The sequence below is a fragment of the Syngnathus acus genome, chromosome 8 (genome assembly GCF_901709675.1).
Source record: "Syngnathus acus chromosome 8, fSynAcu1.2, whole genome shotgun sequence".
Classification (NCBI taxonomy): domain Eukaryota; kingdom Metazoa; phylum Chordata; class Actinopteri; order Syngnathiformes; family Syngnathidae; genus Syngnathus; species Syngnathus acus.
This window is the reverse complement of record NC_051093.1, coordinates 7480547-7501145: the sequence shown is the minus strand read 5'-3', so window position 1 is coordinate 7501145 and position 20599 is coordinate 7480547. Positions and strand designations below refer to the sequence as shown.

Below are 20599 nucleotides of genomic sequence, written 5' to 3'. Positions count from 1 at the left end.
GACCCGGTCCAAGCTAAGCAGTATAGTAAATGGATGGCTGCTAGGCTCCAAATATGGTTGTCCAATCCCCTGAAAGCAGGGACTGAACTCAGCCCACAATTAAATAGAATTTTCTTCCCTTTAGTCATTTGAAATCATAAACTATAATCCCCAAATGAGCAACCTCCGTCGAGTAGCAAAAAGATGTCGTCGGAAACCAAATAATACTGCGAGCTGTGTTTTGCGCGCAACCCAAAAACAATGCAGCAGTGGCGGGCAGACGACTATAAATCCGACGTAACCTCTGAGTTGTGCTGAGGGGAGACGATAAATCCAAAGAAGACGTTTGATGTGGGATCACAATGAGCTAACGCTATCTCGCTTTTGAAACATTTAGAGAGTATTGGCTTGCAGTCATTCCAAGGTGTTAGGAGGTTTAATTTCCCTCAAGAGCTGTCTGAATCCTTCCTTCCTTCCTTACGGGGTCCGCCATAATCGTCTTATTTGAGAATTCAATGTGAGCGGACCTTTCAATAAATCATTCCGAGAACAGAGCCTCCACGTGAACAATCTGCTCCCTTCGCTTACGATGTAAGGCGGATTGCCCTTGGTCCGCTCGGCGCATTGAGATGTGGACAGAAAACAGATGAGCGCCGCCCGCCGCGTCTCACCGTCTCCAAAGAGCTGCAGGATGGCCAGGTCCACGTGTCTCTTCCAGAGCGACTCCTTCTGGATGGCGATGCCGTAGCCGGTGGTGGCGAAGATGTAACCGCTGCCGATGGTCACCAGTTTGCAGCCCTCGTCTCTGCCGGCCTTGTAATTCAGCACGGCCGCGTCATAAATGAAAGCGTCTAGTTTGCTAATGAAAAAAGAAGCAGCGGAAGAGAGATAGGGTTAGACTTAATTAGCACTTAGGAGCAAGACATCGCAGCTACAACATTCCAATTAACCTGCTAAATAGCACTAAGCTGGTGATAAGTGGAATAGACTTCCAGACAGTTTGCCATGGCTGAAGCAGCACACAGTGTGGTGAGGAAAAAAAAACTGAGTACAAAATTAAAATGAAAAAGGGGGGCGGGTTAGGAATTTATCAACAATGTGCTTAAATGGTCTGTAGAAATGGGAATAATGGGAACATAAGTGTGCACTTTAGCCGCTTTGTAGAGATGGTCACAATATTAGGTACACCAAGATCTCACCCAGCTTTGAGGCTCGGAAGAGCCTCCTCGACATTTCTCTGATGAAACTTGGTCATGTAGGAGTGCATCTCGGGATAGTTGTTCCTTATGTTTCTCTCCGTGCTCCCATTCGGGACCGTGCCGAACCGAAAGGGAGGCGAGAAGTCGTTGGGGCTTTGGAACTAAAGACGGAAAGCAGAACATCTGGAATTCTTCACGAGGAGCAAATGAGAAAGACGAAAATTAGACGGCCAGCTTACCTTTTTGTCCGAGAGTCCCGTTACCTGGTCCACGTATTCCTCCTGGATCATGAAGGCAGCCAAGTTGGCAGTGTAGGAGGCCAGGAAGATGACAGCAAAGAAGGCCCACACTGATACCATGATCTTGCTGGTGGTACCTTTGGGGTTCTGCACCGGCACAGAGTTGTTGAAGACCAGACCCCACAGCAACCAGATGGCTTTGCCAATGGTGAAGGATGGACCGTGCGGCTCTGAGGTCAAATACAGCCAACATTTACGCTTATCTGATGTTCAGTCCCTGTATAAACATTCGTTTTCACACCAAAGTATGATACATCAATGTGATATTTCCTAGCTTAATGCTAATAATGCTAACAACAATGATAATAGTCGGAATTAATGCTAATCATGCTAACAATAATTGAAATAATAATAATTGAATGTCTTCCTTCCACATTTTATAGTCTTTTACCAGTTTGTTATGTTTGCCAAGCCAAACTGCAGTCAACATTCAAATGTGTTAAGAATAATTTTGTCCACAGTGTCCAGCGGCAGCATAATAAAAAAAAAAACAACATCATCAGCTTGAGTAGATAAAACGCAGGTACTGTATGTCTGGTCCAGTTCGCTACATTGTAGTCATCTGCATGAATTGAGTGACATGTCCATTTATTTGACACACTATCAACTCTATGGTGATTATGATCACGAATTGTGGCGTAATGAATAAACTATTTAATTAGTTCTGACTCATGAACTGAGAGCAGACTGTCTCCCTCTACTCATTATGGAGTGATATAGCAGTTGGATTGTAATGTCTGTGTGAGTAAGTGTGAACGCGAGCGTGTGTGTGTGTGTGTGTGTGTGAGAGGGAGAGGGGACATGACAAGGAGGCAGACAGTATCTGTGCCCTCCATGTGGGTTTGCATTGTGATGTCGGGGGGGGCTTTGTCCATGGACAAACAGACTTTGTTGTGCCAAATGTTCTCTTTTGTAAAGTTTGTGAGAGAGTCAGTTACATAAGTGGAGTGGGGACTATGCAATCTGCAGCCATTGATATCCAGTATTGTTGTTTGGAGTCCTTTGTGTCCAAACTTCGATCTGTGTGATTGCAAACTCCTTTGGTGCAACATGCAGATAAAAAAACGGAGGCTCAGATAGAGGATGAGAACATCCTTACGTTATGCTGAAGTTGGAATGGAAAGAAGAGCGAGACAGATGTCTAAATATAGCCATGTGAGGTGGCCTCGCGGCTTGGAAGATCTGACACAAAACTAGCCCCCCTTTCGCTGTCAGTGCGAACAGGAATTTTTAAGCAGCATGGAAATGTATGCAAATAACTTGCAAATGGACTGTGTGGAGGTAAGAGCACTGACGCCGCGTTGAAAGCGGAGCACACAGCACCTGTAAATGATGAAAAGGGCAAATGTGAAGGAGGAGGAAGAGAAGGGGGATGAAATAAGCAAGGGCTGCTGGTCTCCGTGTGGAGGCGGGCTTTGATATTTTTGCGCATGTACAAAATATATATAACAAAGATGCGTGGCAAAAAATGCAATGAATCACTTTATTACTTTTTATGTTTATTTTTTTATTATTTGTTTACTTATTTTATTTTAATGATGTTTTTTTTTAATTATTATATTTTTTTATAAATTTTATTGGCGCTACTGTATAGTAATTGACGGCCGCTAAAAATGAACCATTCAAAACACGCTAAGTGTCTCCAAGTGATGCAAACCGGCACATCTTTGTGCATTTACTGTGCATGTTGATTTTGGGGGCGGAGCCTCACCTCTGCCGTCAGCCAGACAGCGGTTGTAGCCCACGGGGCTGAAGTACTCAAAAATGAACACGGCAAATGCTGACACCAGCAAGAGCATCACGAACATCATCACCCACACATCCGCGCTGAAGGGCTCTGGAGGGCAAGCCGGCAAAAAGAGAGAGAGAGAAGAGGGGAAGATGAAGGGAGACGAGTGAGAGGATGGGTTGAGGCAGGCGGTTTGGACCCACAGTGATAAGAAAAAAAGACACCAAAGGGAGGTCGTGGGGAGACAGAAATTTGAGGGGCGATGTTGAGAAATGAAGGGGAGAGTGTGAGAAAAAAGCGAAAAGGAGATATGCAAGTATGGTGTGCCAGATTGAGAAAAGGAAGGACGAGTAGGAGAAATGAGTGGGAAGAAAAGGGCAGAGTGCAAGAAGAACAACACATGAATAAACTGGAATATAATATTTGACTGAATGCATTGCTATGTCCGGTAGTTTGATGACAATATCCAGAACAGAGGAGGAAAATCAAAATAATATTATTGCTCACCTAAGAAGGCAGAAGGTGAAACGGTGCCGTTGCTACGGGAGACCATGACACTGATGCCGGTCTCGATGAATGGGACGGAGAAGTCGATGACCTCCGACCTTTCCTCGTTGATGGTCAAGGAACCCACGGCCATGTGGGCATTTTTTAACACCACCTGGACAATAGAAGATGGAGACTTTTTTTGTTCCGGATTTCAGACTTTATCGACCCAGGGTGTATATTTTGCATTTGGAAAAAAGTCTCATGGCACATAAACAAAGAAAAATGTCACAACAAATGGATACACAGGTTAATTATGTAACCTCAGCCATCTAGTGGAAGAGCATTTAATGGTTTCTGCCTGTCACTACGCATCGCTGGCATAGATTTATCGCATCAATTAAGCAGAATTGGATAATTTGCCGTGGCACACCTGATGATCTCTCATGGCACATTACAGTAATGTGTCACGGCACGCTGGTTGCCATCGAACACATGAACGTCTGTATAAATTAGGTCCAGGGAAAGTGGAAAAGGGGTGAGGACATTGGAAGGCATATGGATCAAAACGGTCAGCGGTGAGCTCAAGACTTCATTTCAGAAATTGCCTGTATAAAATATAAATCAGTCAGTTGTACTATAATAAAATCATCATGCACTAATCATCAACATTTTTTAATAATATATAAAAAATATATATTGTTTTTATCTGTGGTGTCATTATTTAAAAAAATGATTTTAATATAAAAAATAAATTGTCTGTGGTGTCATTCAAAAAAAAAAAAAATCATGCCTGTTGTCGACGCTTCTGTTATTACCCCTGGAGATGAAAGATGTTCAATGATGTAATATATCAGGGGTAACTATTAGGTTTTTAGAGCTTAGACCTTGCAATCAGAGCATAATAACAGCCGTCTAGACATCGATCACGCCACTGATATCCAGCAACTGCACAGAGCGAGTCAGCTTTAAATAAAAAAAAAACAAACCTGGCTTCACCGCTAAAAATGAAGAAGAAAAAAATGCAGTTGGTGCATAAAGTGTCATTTCTGAATCCAACATAAGATATTTATTATTATTTTTGCATTGGTTAAGATCTCCACTGCATCTTAATGACAGCTGATTGGCCTTCTAAAATAGACCAATCAAATTGTTGTTCTTATTTTGGACCTCCTCAAATTGTCATGAAATATCTGTAATTAACAATTATAGTAGAGGGAGGTGGACTCTCTTACAGACCATCACGGGAGGAGAGGACGAAAAAAGTAGGTTATCACATTAGGTCAGAACTGCATCCCAATACCTGTCCTACTTCTCCGTAGCCCGCCCGCCAAAGGTAGTATATTTAGCCCCCAATTTGTGTTAAAGTGGCCTGAGACTATGGAGTTAATAAAGTGTGCATGAGTCAAAGCTCCAGCGTGTGCAAAGAGAGTTTGTGTGCTTGTGCATGAGTGAGTCACGACTGAACCTTTGTTCCCCACCTGTGAAGCGGACGCTCACAGGCAGAAAGACAATCGACTCGGCCGGTCGACGCCGTTTGTGTGTGTGTGTAGCGGCGAGTGTGTATTTGCAGACTTATTTGTCGGGAGGAAGCGTCGACGCGCATGTCCACCTGTGTGCCTAAACGCGTGAACGTCACCCCAGGGGAGAAGAAGAAGGCCGTGCAGTAGTGTACTCACTTCTCCCCTCTCTCTCTCTTTCCATTTGCTCTCTCCATCTCCCTCCTACGACATGTTCTCTCCGTGTTATGAAAGTGACCCATGTGGGTGTTATTGAGAATGAGTGAGCAAGGATGGGAGTTTGTGCGAGCGTCTCAGCTGGTGTGTGGCCTAACTCATTATCTTATTGCCAAGAAGATTTTAGATGAAAAGTATGAATGGTAATGTAATCTCTGACACTTGCTGAAGTGAAGAAAAACTAGAAGCAATTATTGCACGCCTCCAACCACTCTCCCCCCCCTTCTCATTTTGATCTATAGTCTTATGAAACTGTGACAAATTGTGTAAAAGGCCTTAAGTGATCTCGGAAAGTGTTGAAGAGCGTGCTGGGGCACGTCCCCAAATGTGTGCATGTGTGTGAGCAGCAGTCCAGATCTCAGTCCATTAAGAGTTTGAACTCTACTGTCATTTTGGCGACTTTCCAACTGGAGAAGGACAAAGATAGTCTACATCAGCCAGGGGATGCAACAGCATGGTGTGCATGTGGTAAAAAAAAAAAAAAAATAGAATAAAAATAAAATGAAAATTATTTTTAAAATCTGCGTAAATGCAAATTTGCCAGTGAAAACCTGAGACTATCCAAGGGTCAACTGTGGTTTTAAGTTGTAATATTACCATTCACCACTAGATGGCAGACATGGCTTAGGTGCATTTATACCAGGTCTTATATTGCTCTCCAAAAATATTTTTCTGTGGCTTTTTTTAATGATATTTAATGACTAATACCTCAATAATGATCAAATTTGACTGAGTTGATTTTTATGAAAAAAAAAAATACCCAACGCGCACTTCATTTTGATTAGCTGTTCATCAATAGTCACCATTTCAAACCGTTTGGTTTTAGATTAGGATAGTGCATCTTATACGTGCATTAGGAAAAATATAAGTTGCTCATCTCTGGCTTATACGCTTTTGTGTATGTGTGCGCTTATGTGTGTGTGTGTGTGTGGGGGGAGAGCAAAATAGCGAGTTTGACAAATGGCGCCTCCCCCCGATCCTAATGACCATTTATCGGTGAGGCTGGGAAGAAGACAGCACATTATGACGCTTTTAGCAAGGGTGATGGCGTTTATTACAGGTGAGCACACTTATAGCTCGGTGCACACTAAAGACAGCAGCCGGCCCAGCAGGGTAACTTAAATGGCTTTATATAATAGTCTAAATGGGTCACTTTAATATAAATTGAATAGCAGGGGGGGGGGGAATGGACACATTGTCAACGGTGCCCGTGACTTGTGAAGGTTATGCAGACTTGTGATGAGACACAGCTACGTTTTCAACCTGTGACCTTTGAGCTGCTATTGATCTGCTTACTTTTTCCTTCATTACCAAACGACAGCAAAAGTGCATCTCGCTGTAGCGGGCTGACGTACGAGAACTGACAGCGAGCTTTGACCGGGACCGGGGTCTATTATGGGATGTTAAGAGCCCACTGACCGAATCGCTTTGGGCTGCTCAAAATTGAAGGTATGAAAACAAATTTCCATGAGGAAATTCATCCTTTTGACGGCAAAGCTAAATATAGAAGAGTTCATTTGGCCTTTGGGAAGAAAGGCAGACACTTTTGTTTTTTTCACCTTCGCCCACACGTACATAATTGCAATTCTGGCCAGGTTTATTCAAACCAAAACAACGTCCGTACATTTCAGAGCAGGAAGGGCATTTTGGAATAAATAAATAAAATTCATTGCTGGAGCTTTTCTCATCAAGCTGGAATCATAGATTGGAAAAAGAAATAAACTCCTTACCTCTCCCACCATGCCGTTCCACGTTCCATTAATCTTCTTGCCATGCTTGCCATTGGTAACCAGATACAAGTCGTAAGTAAACTTGACTGACTTGGCGATCTTCTTTAAGATGTCAATGCAGAAACCTTTACAGCATCGCTTGATGTAAATCCCCGACTCCTTGGTCTGATTCCTGCATATGTCGATGAAATTAGAATGATTTCCATTGCCCTCAGGCAAATGATGTTGTAATTAAACGGAGCGGAGTGGAGATTATTTAACCTAAACTAATTACAATTTTATATCAAAGGGATAAAGCATTAAATAAGCTCGATGTGAGCAAATCATTCATTCGGGCGATAATTGCAGCGTCTCACAATGTTTTGATTTGTTTGCGGCAGGGCACGGTGTTCCTCATGCAAGTCCCGCTCAGCGGGTCCACGTCCTCCACGATGACGAAAGGAGCCTCCTCCAGCGTCACGATGGACAGGTGGTCATCTTCCCTGGTTGCAATCCCACCGTAGAGTTCATAGCGAGGCCACACGTGGTACTTCATCGAGAGGGAACCATTCTCCCATTTGCCTACCTGTAAGGCGAAAAAATGCAAAATGGCCATTTAAATTGAGAAGCAACGAATGCCGAGACAGAAAATGGATGGAGTGGGAGAGTCACATGACCAGCTGGCCATGGAGCTCATTCAGATGCAAACTGCTGCCTCCTCTGTGGAGGGTCCAGCTGTACGGCTGAAGGACCGGGCCAAGCCCTCGTGGCTCTCCTCCAACCAAGAGTCATCAATTAGTCCATTTCCCCAGTTGCCGGTCACATGACAGCACTCTGCTGATGCCAGTTCCTTCAAGTGTACTTATGGAGAAGGAACCGGCTTTGGATCCTCCAATGAGAGGCCACGCAATGGGAATCGTAACAGGAACGACGGCACCGGGTTGTAGAGTCATCATTGCACTGCGGGGAACTTGGCATGAAATTCGCTGAACATGAGTCAGAGTAATATAGACAAAGACGCAGATGGGGCGCTGAACATGACTGGACACTCTTCACACTCATTCAGAAGGTGCCAGAAAGGACGCTTGTAAGAGCTCGGAACTCATTAGGATCCACAAAAGCAGTTCAGATGGAAGTCAAGCTGAGAATTAAACATGAGTGAAAACGAAAGGGGGGGGGAAGACAGCGGAGACAGAAGGGGAGACGCTCACCTTGTTCTCTGATCAGAGGACAGAATATAGATTGGAGGGGTAGAAGACGGAGAAATACAAAGAATAGAGAAGAGGAAGAGTCGTAGACGTCAGCTATGAGGACGAATAGGAGGAGGAGGCGGGTCCATGCAGTAACTTTACAGGTGGTGTTTTGGGTTCATTTTAGGATGTGACAGCCACATCTGGATTCTCTCCATCAGTTAAAGACATTTTCCTTCATTGTTTTATAACTCAATTTGCACAGCGCCAAGATTTGTTGGGAAAAAAAAAAAGTCAGGGGCCCTTAAGTTGGTCATTACTTTTCTTTTCAAAACACCATAAAAATAAAAAATGAAATGACATAAAAGTGACAGGGATGGGGGTTGCTAATTAGCAGCTTTGGCAAATATTCATTCAGAAGCAGCACTTCGGAGCGCGTGCCGCAGCGTGCTGCAGCGTGCTGCTCAAAGGCACCTTGACCAATCTGATCATATCTAATCAGTATGGCGCCTGGAAAGCTTTGGGCTTAAAACGCTTGAAAACGTGATGATGAGCGAATCAGATCTTTGTCTCTGCATCAGCCGCTCCAATCGCTAACTTGCTGTCAATTTCCGTCTCGTAATTATAACACAGGAGCTTGTTAGTTTGTCTGATTGTTTGCTTTTGCAAAATTCAAAAGTCCACGACAAACTTACCCTGTCCCACTGTCTGTCCTTATTGAGCAGAATGATGACCAGCTTGGGGTGCATCTGGTAGCCATCTTCACTGAACGACAGATTTCGGCCCTCAAACGTCACATTCATTAGGTACCTGAGTGTAAAAAAACAAAGGCGATTTTAATATTATTATTTGAGTGTATTTTACAAACTCAACTGACAACTCATTCAGTGCCATTGACGGTTATAGACGTCAAAGACAAACTGGGCTGGCAGTGAATGAGTTAATTAAAAAGCTGCATCCACAGTGGGAGAGTACAAAAAAAAAACACTGCCAAGAGTGCGATATGCTGATAGAGAAGCAGCAGTTCCATCACACAAGGGGAAACAAATGTCAAGAACACAAAATGTGCCCAACCAAAAAAAAAAAAAACACAAATTGATGGTTGTCACACATTGCTACCCTTTATTTATCTCCCGTTCTTTTTTTACCTGAATGCATCAGCAGGTTGCATTGCGTCACACGCCTCGTGATGTCACACTATTTACGTAAGCGTAAAAGCTAATCGCCATCCTGATTTCACACCCCGTTTGAAAAGCACAAGCCAGACGAGGATTTACTGTCCCACTTTGTACCGTGACAAGCTGAACTCAACTTGAGCTCGCTGGAGTTGAGGTCTGCTCAGGGACATCTGAATTGCACACAAACAAATACAATTGTTTTTTTTCAGTTTCTACGAACAGATCCTCAAATTAACAACAAAGAAATCCCTCACCGGAATGAAGAATGAATTTAAACGATTCCCTTGCGGTAAATGCGCATCTATGTGCTCTGCAGTATGTCTGCTTCTGTCAGTGTGTGTGTTTGTGTGGTGGAGGAGCAGAAAGCCAGCATTGTTCCTGTCAGGTGAAATAATTTCAGCTACACACACTCATGTTGCGATTATAGTGAACGTGTGTGGGTGTGTGTAAGAGTGTGTACATGGGAAAATCTGTCAGGTGATCTCAAATCACACACACACAGCCACACACACTCCTTTTGAAAGTGTGTCCTTACATGACAACCGGAATGTGCTCAAGCATGGAGTCGAAAACTCTAACGGTTCCTCGGAGAGATATAAACAGGCAAAAAAAAAAAACACTCTTCTTTCGCTCTTCACCCTTTACTCTCGGTCTCGCAAACCCTCTGTGACAGTTTCCATGGAAACGTTCTACCTCATAACCATGACTACCGTATATACTGTATGTAGATGAAATATGGACGAGAGGAGAAAAATCAATCTATCCATCCATCCTACATATTGAGATTAGATTTACAGACTGGAATGTTTTAGCCAATCATCCGGCAATTATGCTAATGCTAGCATATTTATTTGATTTCCTGTATTAATAATTGATCTTTTCGACCGGGATAACGGCGTTCCGCGTGTCCTGCACATGGCCCCATCCCACAGAGCTTTGGCACCGGTACAAAGTGCATAGAATAAATCAGAGGCCATTTACAAAATGACTTGACGCCGTGGCCCCTTTAATCTCGACAGAGCGGGCGATTGGTACAAACCATCATGCGCAAGGGGGTGGCATTGTTTGCGATGGCATGTTTGTGAGCGCGTGTGCGTCCCACACCTCCCTGACAGCGGTAACACAAGCATATGTGTGTTGCCATGGTACCCACAACCACTGCGACTTCCGAGCCAATCTGCTGCGTCACTATGGTAACGGTAATCTCTCGGAGGGTGGGCGGGAACGAGACGGAGAGAGTGTGATGGGATTCAGAGGAAAATAAGGGGAAGAGGACTGCTTGTCACAATTCAAGTGTCTTACATTATATTGTTGCTATCAATAAGGTATTAGTGTGATCATATGGAATGTATAGAAGTGTGGGTAGAGCTGAACAGCTGCACTCTGCCATGTTGAGAAAAAAAAAAATATATAATATATATACGTATATTATCATATAATATATATAATATATTATATATATAATATATTATTATAAAAATATAATATATACACAAAAATCCCATTTCTAGTCAGTTTGGTTTAGTATGAATTTTTTTTCCAAGTTTGCATTTTCAAGTTATGAAAGGCACTGAAATGATAGGTTCCCTTTGTGAACCACTTTTCTGTCCCAAATGAATCTGGTCAGATCCCGCAGGTCCTGCTGCGTGTCATCATGCCTTGCTTAAAACTAGATGACAGAGGTTGCCATGGTAACGCTCAGTGTATTCCTTGGAGCGCAGCCTCCTCCCTTTATGTTGTGACGTGAAATTGTAGCAAATGATATTGAATTGGGCACCCACTAAATGCCACGATGTGCTGGCAACATCATCAATTGGAATGAAAAGAAGTGTCGTGTTGAGCCTGTGATGAAATAGAAGAGCAGCATCTCTGCACGTGTACTTTTAGTACAGCAAAGGCATTCAGGAAACAATTGATGCTCTTGTTTCCATTTACACGGAAGCACAAAATATAAAAACACACAAACAGCCACTCACTCGACAAAATTCACGGGTTGACACAGATACGTTTCAGCGCATGTTCTCATGTGAATAATGAAGGAGGAGTGTGAAATATTGATAAGTCAGTTTCAATAAATTAACCCCAGAATAAATTAGTCATGAATTACGCTCCTTAGCAATTACTGTGGCTCAATGTACTTATTAGATTTGCATAAAGGAGCCCATTGGAAAATGGGCCATTTGTCACTGTGGGGGGAAAGAAAAAATATTAAAAATATATTTACACTGTCTGTAACATACTGTACCTTGACTGCATTCTGTGTTGCGTCGCTTTAACTCTTTAAGCAACAGATTGAACAAAAACGGTGGAGCACCATATGGGGATAGACAATACAGCTAAGTCATATATTCCTTATCCTCTGCAAAGAATGACTAACATTTGCGCAGGTGAGCTGAGATCTGAGGACTTTCAGATACATTATACTGCCCCCAGGTGGCCAAGGGGGCACACCAGAAAGAGCAAAGCAATTGAAATTCAATTAACGGTGTTGCAAAAAACATTTGAGTCTTTTCAATTGTATCCTCCCAAAATAATTCAATATTAACAATGATGGAGTGCTATTTTTCACCGAAGTACTTAAACAAACAGGGACATACAAAATGCGGGGTTAAGATAAGACGACAGGATACTCGGAAGCGGAATAAACCCAGAAGAGAGGAAAGTAGGAGGAAAACAGGAGATTACAATGAAAATAGAGAGCATTAAAAGACTAAAAATAAGCAGGAACACCCTGATCGAGTTCCAGTCAAGAGCAAAGGCTCGCACACACATCGACATGAACACACACACATACGCAGGTGCACATGGCACACACTCATTGCGCAACTCAGTAGGGTTAGAACACAGTTTTACAAACACACACACACCAAGTTCAAAAGGGTCCAGAGAGCTTCAGAAGCACTTGACACCTTTCCAAGTTCAAGCTCATTTGGAACGTGTCCACGGCATGCGAGGTCAGCGGCCCCGCTGTCAAACTCATGATCCCCTCGCTTGTGCATTGTCCGTTTCCATCGCTGCCTCGTTCTGTTCTTATGCTCGCTTTGCCTCCTCGTCCTCTTCTTCCCTTCTGCTATCTTTTCTTGTCAGGATACCCCAGAGCTTCGTACTGTGGATTTTATTCACGTAGAGTTGTGACCTTCTCATAGTGTGCTGCGTCCTTTTTTTTGTCCTGCCCTGGTTGCTTCATTTTGATTACTTATGGATATAAAAGATCATGAATACTAAAACTAACTTAGCCAAAACATTGGGAATTACTTCACACTTGCCGGCTATTTTAGTCTAGTAAATAATAATAAAAAAAACCTGCATGATACCTTATAACAATTTTGTTTTACAACTTTAAATTAAAAATGGGCTGAAAAATTAAAAAAATAAAATAAAATACATTTAAATTAAAAAAGTGGGTTGACAAATTTTCATTATTTTTAAAAGTATTCTGTCAATATTTTAAGTTTTTCTACGAATCTTTTAATTCAAGTTCATCATTATAAGACGTGGCGGGGCAATAAGAAATCTGGACAGCACTCATTGGAAAGATGTTTTGTTTGTTTCTAAACTCGCCCAATAGAGTACAAACCAGGTCAGTTTGAAAAGTCCAACCTTTGGCTGCAAATGTGAACGGAGCCATTTCAAAGTCATGCGTCACAGCTTGAAAGCAAAAATCGAACAGGTTTTGTTGACCCCGCGGTTCTCGTCGTGATGATTGCCTGCTCTCCCTGAACCGATGTGATTTCCCCGCAATTGAGCAAAAATATGTTCCACTAGAAACGGAGCGTGCGCTTTTATCGCTCAGGAGGGTAATTTCAGATGCGGCTGCTCAGAATAAAAAGAAAACAGGAAATAGACCGAGCGAGCGCTTTCTGAATCATGCTCTTTCTATTTCTACAGATTAATAACTACTCCTAATTAGTTTTTGAGAGTCAGAACAATTTCTAATCCAATTCCCATAGTTTGCCGATTAGTCTTCCTTTCAGCTGGCGGGTTCAATCAATCTTCCATGGTTTGTTTTCAGGACCTATTTCTTGCAGTCACTCAGAGAATAGAGAATTAGTTATGACTGATAATCAGGCCCGTTTGAGCGACAGACGGCTCGCGAATGAAATAGAAGATCCAAAACCAAGTGGGGAAAGCAACCTGAACAGCAGCAATCTGGGAAAAGATGCTCTCGTTTGAAAAATGGGGCTAGCGATGCAAAAATCTCCCACAAGTGTTCTACAATTATGTTGAAATAGGCTGATTGACTCGCATCCTTTTCATTCTGAAACCATTCAGCGACCTCGCTGTCCTGCACAGAAGCATTTAAGCGTCTGCATTCATTTCCTTCACAGGAGAGTAAGGCTGGATTTCATTGAGTCGTTTCTCCGCTCCTCGTTCAATGACTTAGCAACGAACCGTCATGGCCGCCCATGCTGGCGAGCGGCCGTTCACTTTCGACTTCATAGACTGCATCCGATTGATAATCTCTTGATGGAGCACTTGAAGACAAAGGTTATCGCCGCCTAAATTCGGTTAAAGCAGCAAGGGGGCGAAGGATCTTAGCGTGGCTTGGAACTGATCTAATCAACAACAACGCTAAATTGATTATGAGATTGCGCGTCCAAAGCACAGATGCTAGCTGTGGAGCGGATGGAGAAGGAGAAAGCGCACCAGCTTACCGGCCACTTTACTAAGCACACTTGCAAAACATTAAGAGATCTTGTCCGCCACACCCCGATTTTTTGTTTTTGTTTATTATTATTATTAAAAGCCTGTTTGCTAACAGTGTTACTAGCATTAGTTTCTGATAGCTAGCATTTGGCAATGCAACACTTTTAAATAATTGTCAAGCATAATTTGAAGGCTTTGTGACATCTCTGAGTGAATATAAACAAAATAATCTGGAAGGGCACGAGTTGAGGCATGTTGTCCGAGTGAGGTCATAATCCGTGCGCCGCCATACCAAGTGCAGGTAAAAAAAACACACTCAGCCTTCACGGACTTTCTTGACTAAAATAAAAACACACACACGGAGACACGACGGGAGAAGACACGCGAGGTGATACCGCCCCTGGCCCGACCGCGGATAATTCTGTGCCGAGCTCTGGAGCACAGCGTGACAGGGGTTTGTGTTTGCCCACTGAAACGCCATTGGGACCAATTAGGACGCAGGGAGAGGAAAGTACCGCCGAGAGTCGCGCTTCACAGCCGGTTCAAAAGGGCCGCCGCTGAGACGGACAGCTGAGGGGGGCGGGGTCGGATTTTCGCGGCAAGGCGCCTATGAAGGGAGGCTTTTGTGAGGGCAGGCTATTATTACATGGAGGGAGGATGATCACAGTATGCGGGAGGGGATTGAAGGTGTTTGGGTATGTGCACCGGCATCTCCTGCAACTTTTAGTGGTTTAGGGAGTGGAGGTTCGAGATCGAAACCGCCACTTTAATAGGAACGCCTGCATGGAATAATCCAGTACTATTGTGCATGTTTTTTTTGTACTGTACTGACAGCTGCAGCCAATATTCTTATGCCCTATTTAACTACATAGGCAAATAAACAAAATGAAAAAAAGTTTGTTTCATTTATGTACAGGAACGGTGCAAATAGACAAAGCGTTTCTAAATCCCGCTCATTCCAAAGCTGCATTTTAATAACTACCCCCTAATTGGGTTTGGAGAGTCAGAATGATGTCTAATCCAATTCCCTCTCAATATTATACAAGGGGCAGCTTTACAATACTATGAAATGAAAGCACAATTAGAGACAAATGACTAAATGAACACCCCTCGGTTAATGTCAATCAAAATTGAGCAGTATTAATTTTGCCAGAAGGGTTATGATTATGGTTTGTCATTCCTCCAAGGACAATCCTGTTCAATTACAATAAAATCCACCAAATGATGTCACCAACGAGGAAAAGAATATATTTCGAAAAGGAAGTCGAGCTTTGCTCACCTGAGGACTTCATTAGGGTTACCCGAGATGGGGGTCTTCTTGTCGGGAGTTCCGTGGCACTCGGACTTGATCAAGGTATGCGGTCCTCGGTCCATCATCATGGTGGACGTCGCCATGGTTATAATAGCCACGCCGTCACGGACGCGGGCCTCCAGGCCGTAGTCCCACTCGTCGTAGGACACGGACAGCAGCCCTTGATTGCAAGCAGAGAAAAAGAAGATCCAGAAGGCGCCAGATGGATTTATCTAAACAGAGCCAAAGTTAAGGAAGGATTGAAATCCGAAAGGTAAACAGTGCAAGATGGCGAGCGAGGTGAGAGAGAAGAGAAGAGCCGATTCTGCTTGACTGTACAGCGAGGACACGTTTTTGAATAGACTCCAAGACTTTGTGCATCTATCACCTTGTTCTGTTTGTCCATCTGTCAGTCTGAAGCACTGTCGCTCTCTATTTGTTAGCCTTTGTATTGTCTCTGCGCCTGTTTATCCTGTTTATCTTCTCTCTGTGTGCCCGAATGCTGTTCTCTCTCTACAATCTGTCACTTTGGGGGTAAAAAAAATTGTCCATTTTTCCCTTTATATAACCTGCACGTCATCCATCGGCTATTAAAAGTGCCGCTTTCATTTCTGTGTAAACAAAAGTTATTTTGTTGACGTATGGCATTAATCTGAGATAATTGAAAGTCACACAATGTGAGGGCTTGATTTATTTTGAAAATGAGCGCCATCTATTCGAATACACTGGGCATTTTGGTAATGAGATCCATTGATACAATCTGCTGTTATTGACCTCGTATGATTAACTCATGACGGATCGCCGGCGGTAATTGATGAGACGGCGGCTTCTGCAAAACACTGATTTGAGCACGGCACATAGATCATGTTGAAATTAGCGATCATTTTGGACTGTCAGGATTTTGGAAGGTTAAGCGCAAAGATTGCTATTTTGTAAACATCCATCCATTCTTTTTTTTTTTTCTACACAACTTGTCCTCATTAGGGCGGTGTGTTATTTTAGATGCTGCAGAAAAAGTTCAGTCAAGGTGGAAGTTACATTTTGACCAAACTTTAGATGGAAAAACATCCCTCAGTAGGTGTTATTTGGCTTTCTTGTATTTTAAGTAGGGGGGGAAAAAAAAGTAAAATGATCAATATCGATGACACCACAAATATGGAAATTTCAAATAAGGTAAGTGAGAGGTAGGAGGATTGTCTCATTCTCAAATTCTCCGCTGCACGCGCCCTCCTGACTTGTGGAGATAGCTTCTAAGTGGTCTTCTTGTTTGGGCTCACTTCAGGGATCGGGGTCACGGCGCTCTCGGCGAAGACGGCAGCGCCTTCAAAACAATTTATCAGGCTATCTGTCTCTCGGTTTGCCTTTTAATCTGCCCTGCTGGCTCTCCATCAGATTGTCCGCATCCGTGTGACAGTGTATGACCGCATGTCAGCCAGTGCAGTAGCATGTCAGCGTTCAGAAATAGACAGGCGGACTGGCAAAATGTCCCCCCCTCCTCCCTCCCTCGTGGGGGGCTTCACTATTGACAGCTCTCTTCCTCCAGGACCGCGGCACTGTCGACACGTTTGCAACACGCACTTTTTACGAGATGTAAAATAAATGTGTGCTTGCTTTACGTGCAAGGACCCAGGAAATAAGCGCACATCTCTGAGGGTAAGTTCAAAAATGTCACAACACAAATATGTCCCAGGCCAGTGTGAAAGGAGGGCAGCATAAACTGGCAACATTGCTTTTTTTTTTTTCATAGCTAATTTGCATTTGTCAAATATTGGTTGCTTATATGATCTGAATGGAAGCAAAAAAAGATTTTATATAACACTTAGATTTTTATATTAAAGACTAAATTACAGGATGAATCAAAAATATCTTATTCCTTATCTCGGCCAGGCTGGTTTTGAATTGGAACATTCTGCCGCTGCTGCTCTATATTGCTATAAATTGTACCCCCCCCGAATTCTCACGAGGGTTGACGCGTCCCTCCAAAGCACCCGCCCCACGGCTGTGGTGTCCTTGATCAAGACATCAAAACCCTAAACTGCTCCCTGGTGTTACATAAGTCACTCTTTTCCCCCCACCATGTGAAATTCATGTATTCATAAATTATTATTTTTTTGTCTCCCTCTCTGTGTGATAGATATACTTTTTGTCATGTATACTGGTGCAGTCTGCATTTGATTTTTCATGCATTAAATGAGTAGCTAACATTTAGTCTTCTATCTGTCATTATGTCCCTTATGATTCATCTGGTAATATCTCAGTGTTAACTGAAAAATCACCCAGGCACCAAGCACATGAGCGGCTCGTGATTTTCTCGGTGGCTTCATAAATCAAGAGGGAACTTGTGGCATTTGCATAACTGATACGGTCATATATCAAATTTGATGAAGTGGAGGGAAGGGAGACAAACTCACTGATAGACATTTTTTAAGTTGGCTTTGGAGAGTTGAATGGAGGACGTGCTGCTAGCAAACAAAACACACAAATCAAGCTCGTCCAAAACATTTACAGTAAATCATGTGAGTGTGCCAAAAAAGCAGAGGTAAAAAGTTTGATTTTTTTTTTTAGTGTTCCAGAAACTGCAAGTGTGAAAAACATGCCGCCGCCTCCTTGACTAAAGTTAGGCAACGTGTTTTAACACAGGAAATACAAAGAATCCAAACTGTGATTCCCACTGCAAATTGGTGCCAAACAAACTGAATGCTTTTATGCTGATTTATATGTATATATATATATGTATATGCATGTATGTCGGTATGTGTATATATGTATATGCATGTATTTTGTCATGTCTTTTCATTGTGTACAATAATCTTATTCTCTTTTCACATGTTTGAAATAAATGAAACGAAACGAAACGAAACGAAAAAATGCTGGGAAATATTTGGCTGGGAAATAATAAAGTGTCTGATTGGCAAAATGAAGCAATTCAGTTTCATCTTATTATAATAACATGCATAAGCTAAAGTAAAGACGCTCAGTGAGACAGGAAAAATAAAAAAAAATAAAAAAACGTTCCATTCCGCATTCCGAAGGTCTGCACTAAATCAAATCCATTGGCGCTATTTTGTTTTTGAATTACGGAGGCGCTAAGGCACGACCAAGGTCGCCTGCTTCAATTCAGATTGTCTCCCCCTGAAGGTTAACATCCCTTTCCAAAATGATGCTCTTCAAAATCTGGCATCTAATCATTATTGGTCTTAGAAAATCACATTTTTTTTCCCCCCAAAGACTGCATTAAAATTTCCTACCTGTCGGGAACTCGGCGGGAACCACGTCAGTGTCTCCAGCGATGAGCGAGGGCACAATCCACGTGTAGCCATAACCGGTAATCCCGACCGAATGGCCCACCTCAAAAATAGTGTTGGCTTCTTCTTTTGTGCAGTACAAAAGAATAACGGGACTCTGGAGTTTCTTAAGCTGGTTCTGAATCTTGGAATCGCCGTCATCTACAGACATGTCAAGGAGTAAAACTTCTTCCAACTCCCAGCCTACAAAACTGTTCTCGATGGTGCTTCGGATCTGGAGGGGGGGAGCACAAAAATAATTGTTCAGATTGACCAAGCGGGCCTGAATTACTGTTTTAACTAAGAGCACCAAGTGGAATTTTTTTTCTGCCTCATTAGAGAGCAATGAAACATATTTAAAAAAAAAAAAAAAAAAAAAAGATCAGCAATGGACAATTAATTAGCATTTGTAATGATTTTATGAAAAGAGTGCTCATGGTTTATCCCGATTTTTATTTGTTTTTATGGCTTGAAGACGGCGAGTGATAGAGAGACGGCGCTCATTCCACCATTGAGGTAGCTGGAATAAATTCTTATCGACCCGGACAATCAATTTTGGAGCACTCCAGTGTGCCGTGATTTGGGGCCAATCCATGGAAGGGTGAGGATTTCAATTTCGGCCATTTTGGAATGCCGACTTAATTAACCGACTGGGAACTGTGAATGAATTGACTTGGTTCATTTTTATCTCCAGCGAGGCTAATATTTAACATTTCAGTGATGCTCCTAATGTCTTGTTCTGAGCCGCGTTACCTTGGTGACAAAGTCTTGGTAGCCCGGGTAATATGTGGTAACGATGGAGAAGATGTACCAGTCATACTCCTCCATGATGTTGAGCATGACTGACGCTTGCTGCTCGATGGAGGGGCCAAATTGAAAGAACATGGAGTCGTCATCCTGTAAATGAGAGCGGGACAAGGTTAGGGAACAATATTTGGCCCCGAGCTTTGATTTACCGTCGTTGGCTTGACACAATGTATCCCGGTCAACATGTTTTAAATTAGCTGCCTTTTTTTTTTTTTTTCTGTTCACAGAGGACACTGGTGGCGGGAAACGATAGCGCTCACGACTTTTATTAGTTGCCTTTATGACTCCTTTAATTGGTTAGTACACGGGGTTGGCAAAGTTTTTTTTTTCAGGGGACTTCAAACTGCTGTTGCTGATCCCATCCATCATTTTCATCATTTAACGCCAGCACACGTCTGGGGGAAAAAAACATTTGAATATAGGTGTTAAATATGGAAGACCATGGATAGATGATCTTGATCTGCAAGGACACCTCATTTAAGAGAAGCTAAATAAAGACAAGAGACGGGTTGAGAATGCGAATCTTAAACGGCGAGATAATCACAGCGTTGTTGAAAGGAGATATTGATCAGCAGAAGTGGGGGGGGGGGTGAAAGGTCAAAGTCTCGACAAGACTGAGATGAGCTTGACCCTCAGATGTGAGCAAGGTCATTAAGTCTAAATTTTCAGGAGACAGGAGCAGGCAAGTAGTGCAGATAATAACCAATTGCATGAACTGAAAAGATGCTGACACAGACAAAAAAACGATGCTTTTAAAATCTTGGCCGCCTGCTTTTTTTTTTAGTAGGACTTTAAAAAGTGGACATGTCCAAGAAACAGCATCTGTATGCTGACTCGATTCAACCGCTGAGATTTCGGTGTGAGCAACTACTGAAGAGCTCTTTGGCTTTTTTAGGACCATCTTTGAGCTTCTCTTCACATCAAACGGGAACGTGCCCCTCCCTCTCGCACATAGCTTGATCCGCTACCTTGTTTCTGCATTAATGAGATCAGGGCGATGGCGTTGAGGTGGGAGCGTTGGATTTGCAGTGCATCTGGCAAACAATGCTGCTGATACACGTGATG

The 20599-nt window shown here is 42.8% G+C and overlaps 1 protein-coding gene across 2 annotated transcripts in view; it reads right to left on the bottom strand.

Annotated features, from left to right (window-relative positions):
* Nucleotides 1-20599, bottom strand: part of LOC119126408 (glutamate receptor ionotropic, NMDA 2B) — a 61220-nt gene that overhangs the window by 7364 nt on the left and 33257 nt on the right. For both annotated transcript variants that reach the window (XM_037257675.1, XM_037257676.1), the window contains exons 5-15: nucleotides 19481-19624; nucleotides 18692-18962; nucleotides 15432-15624; nucleotides 9023-9137; nucleotides 7515-7723; nucleotides 7159-7330; nucleotides 3714-3867; nucleotides 3189-3314; nucleotides 1418-1647; nucleotides 1179-1339; nucleotides 651-838 (exon numbers count right to left, since the gene is read on the bottom strand). In XM_037257675.1, coding sequence (XP_037113570.1) covers nucleotides 651-838; nucleotides 1179-1339; nucleotides 1418-1647; nucleotides 3189-3314; nucleotides 3714-3867; nucleotides 7159-7330; nucleotides 7515-7723; nucleotides 9023-9137; nucleotides 15432-15624; nucleotides 18692-18962; nucleotides 19481-19624 — 1963 coding nt within the window. The remainder of the gene's footprint in view (nucleotides 1-650; nucleotides 839-1178; nucleotides 1340-1417; nucleotides 1648-3188; nucleotides 3315-3713; nucleotides 3868-7158; nucleotides 7331-7514; nucleotides 7724-9022; nucleotides 9138-15431; nucleotides 15625-18691; nucleotides 18963-19480; nucleotides 19625-20599) is intronic.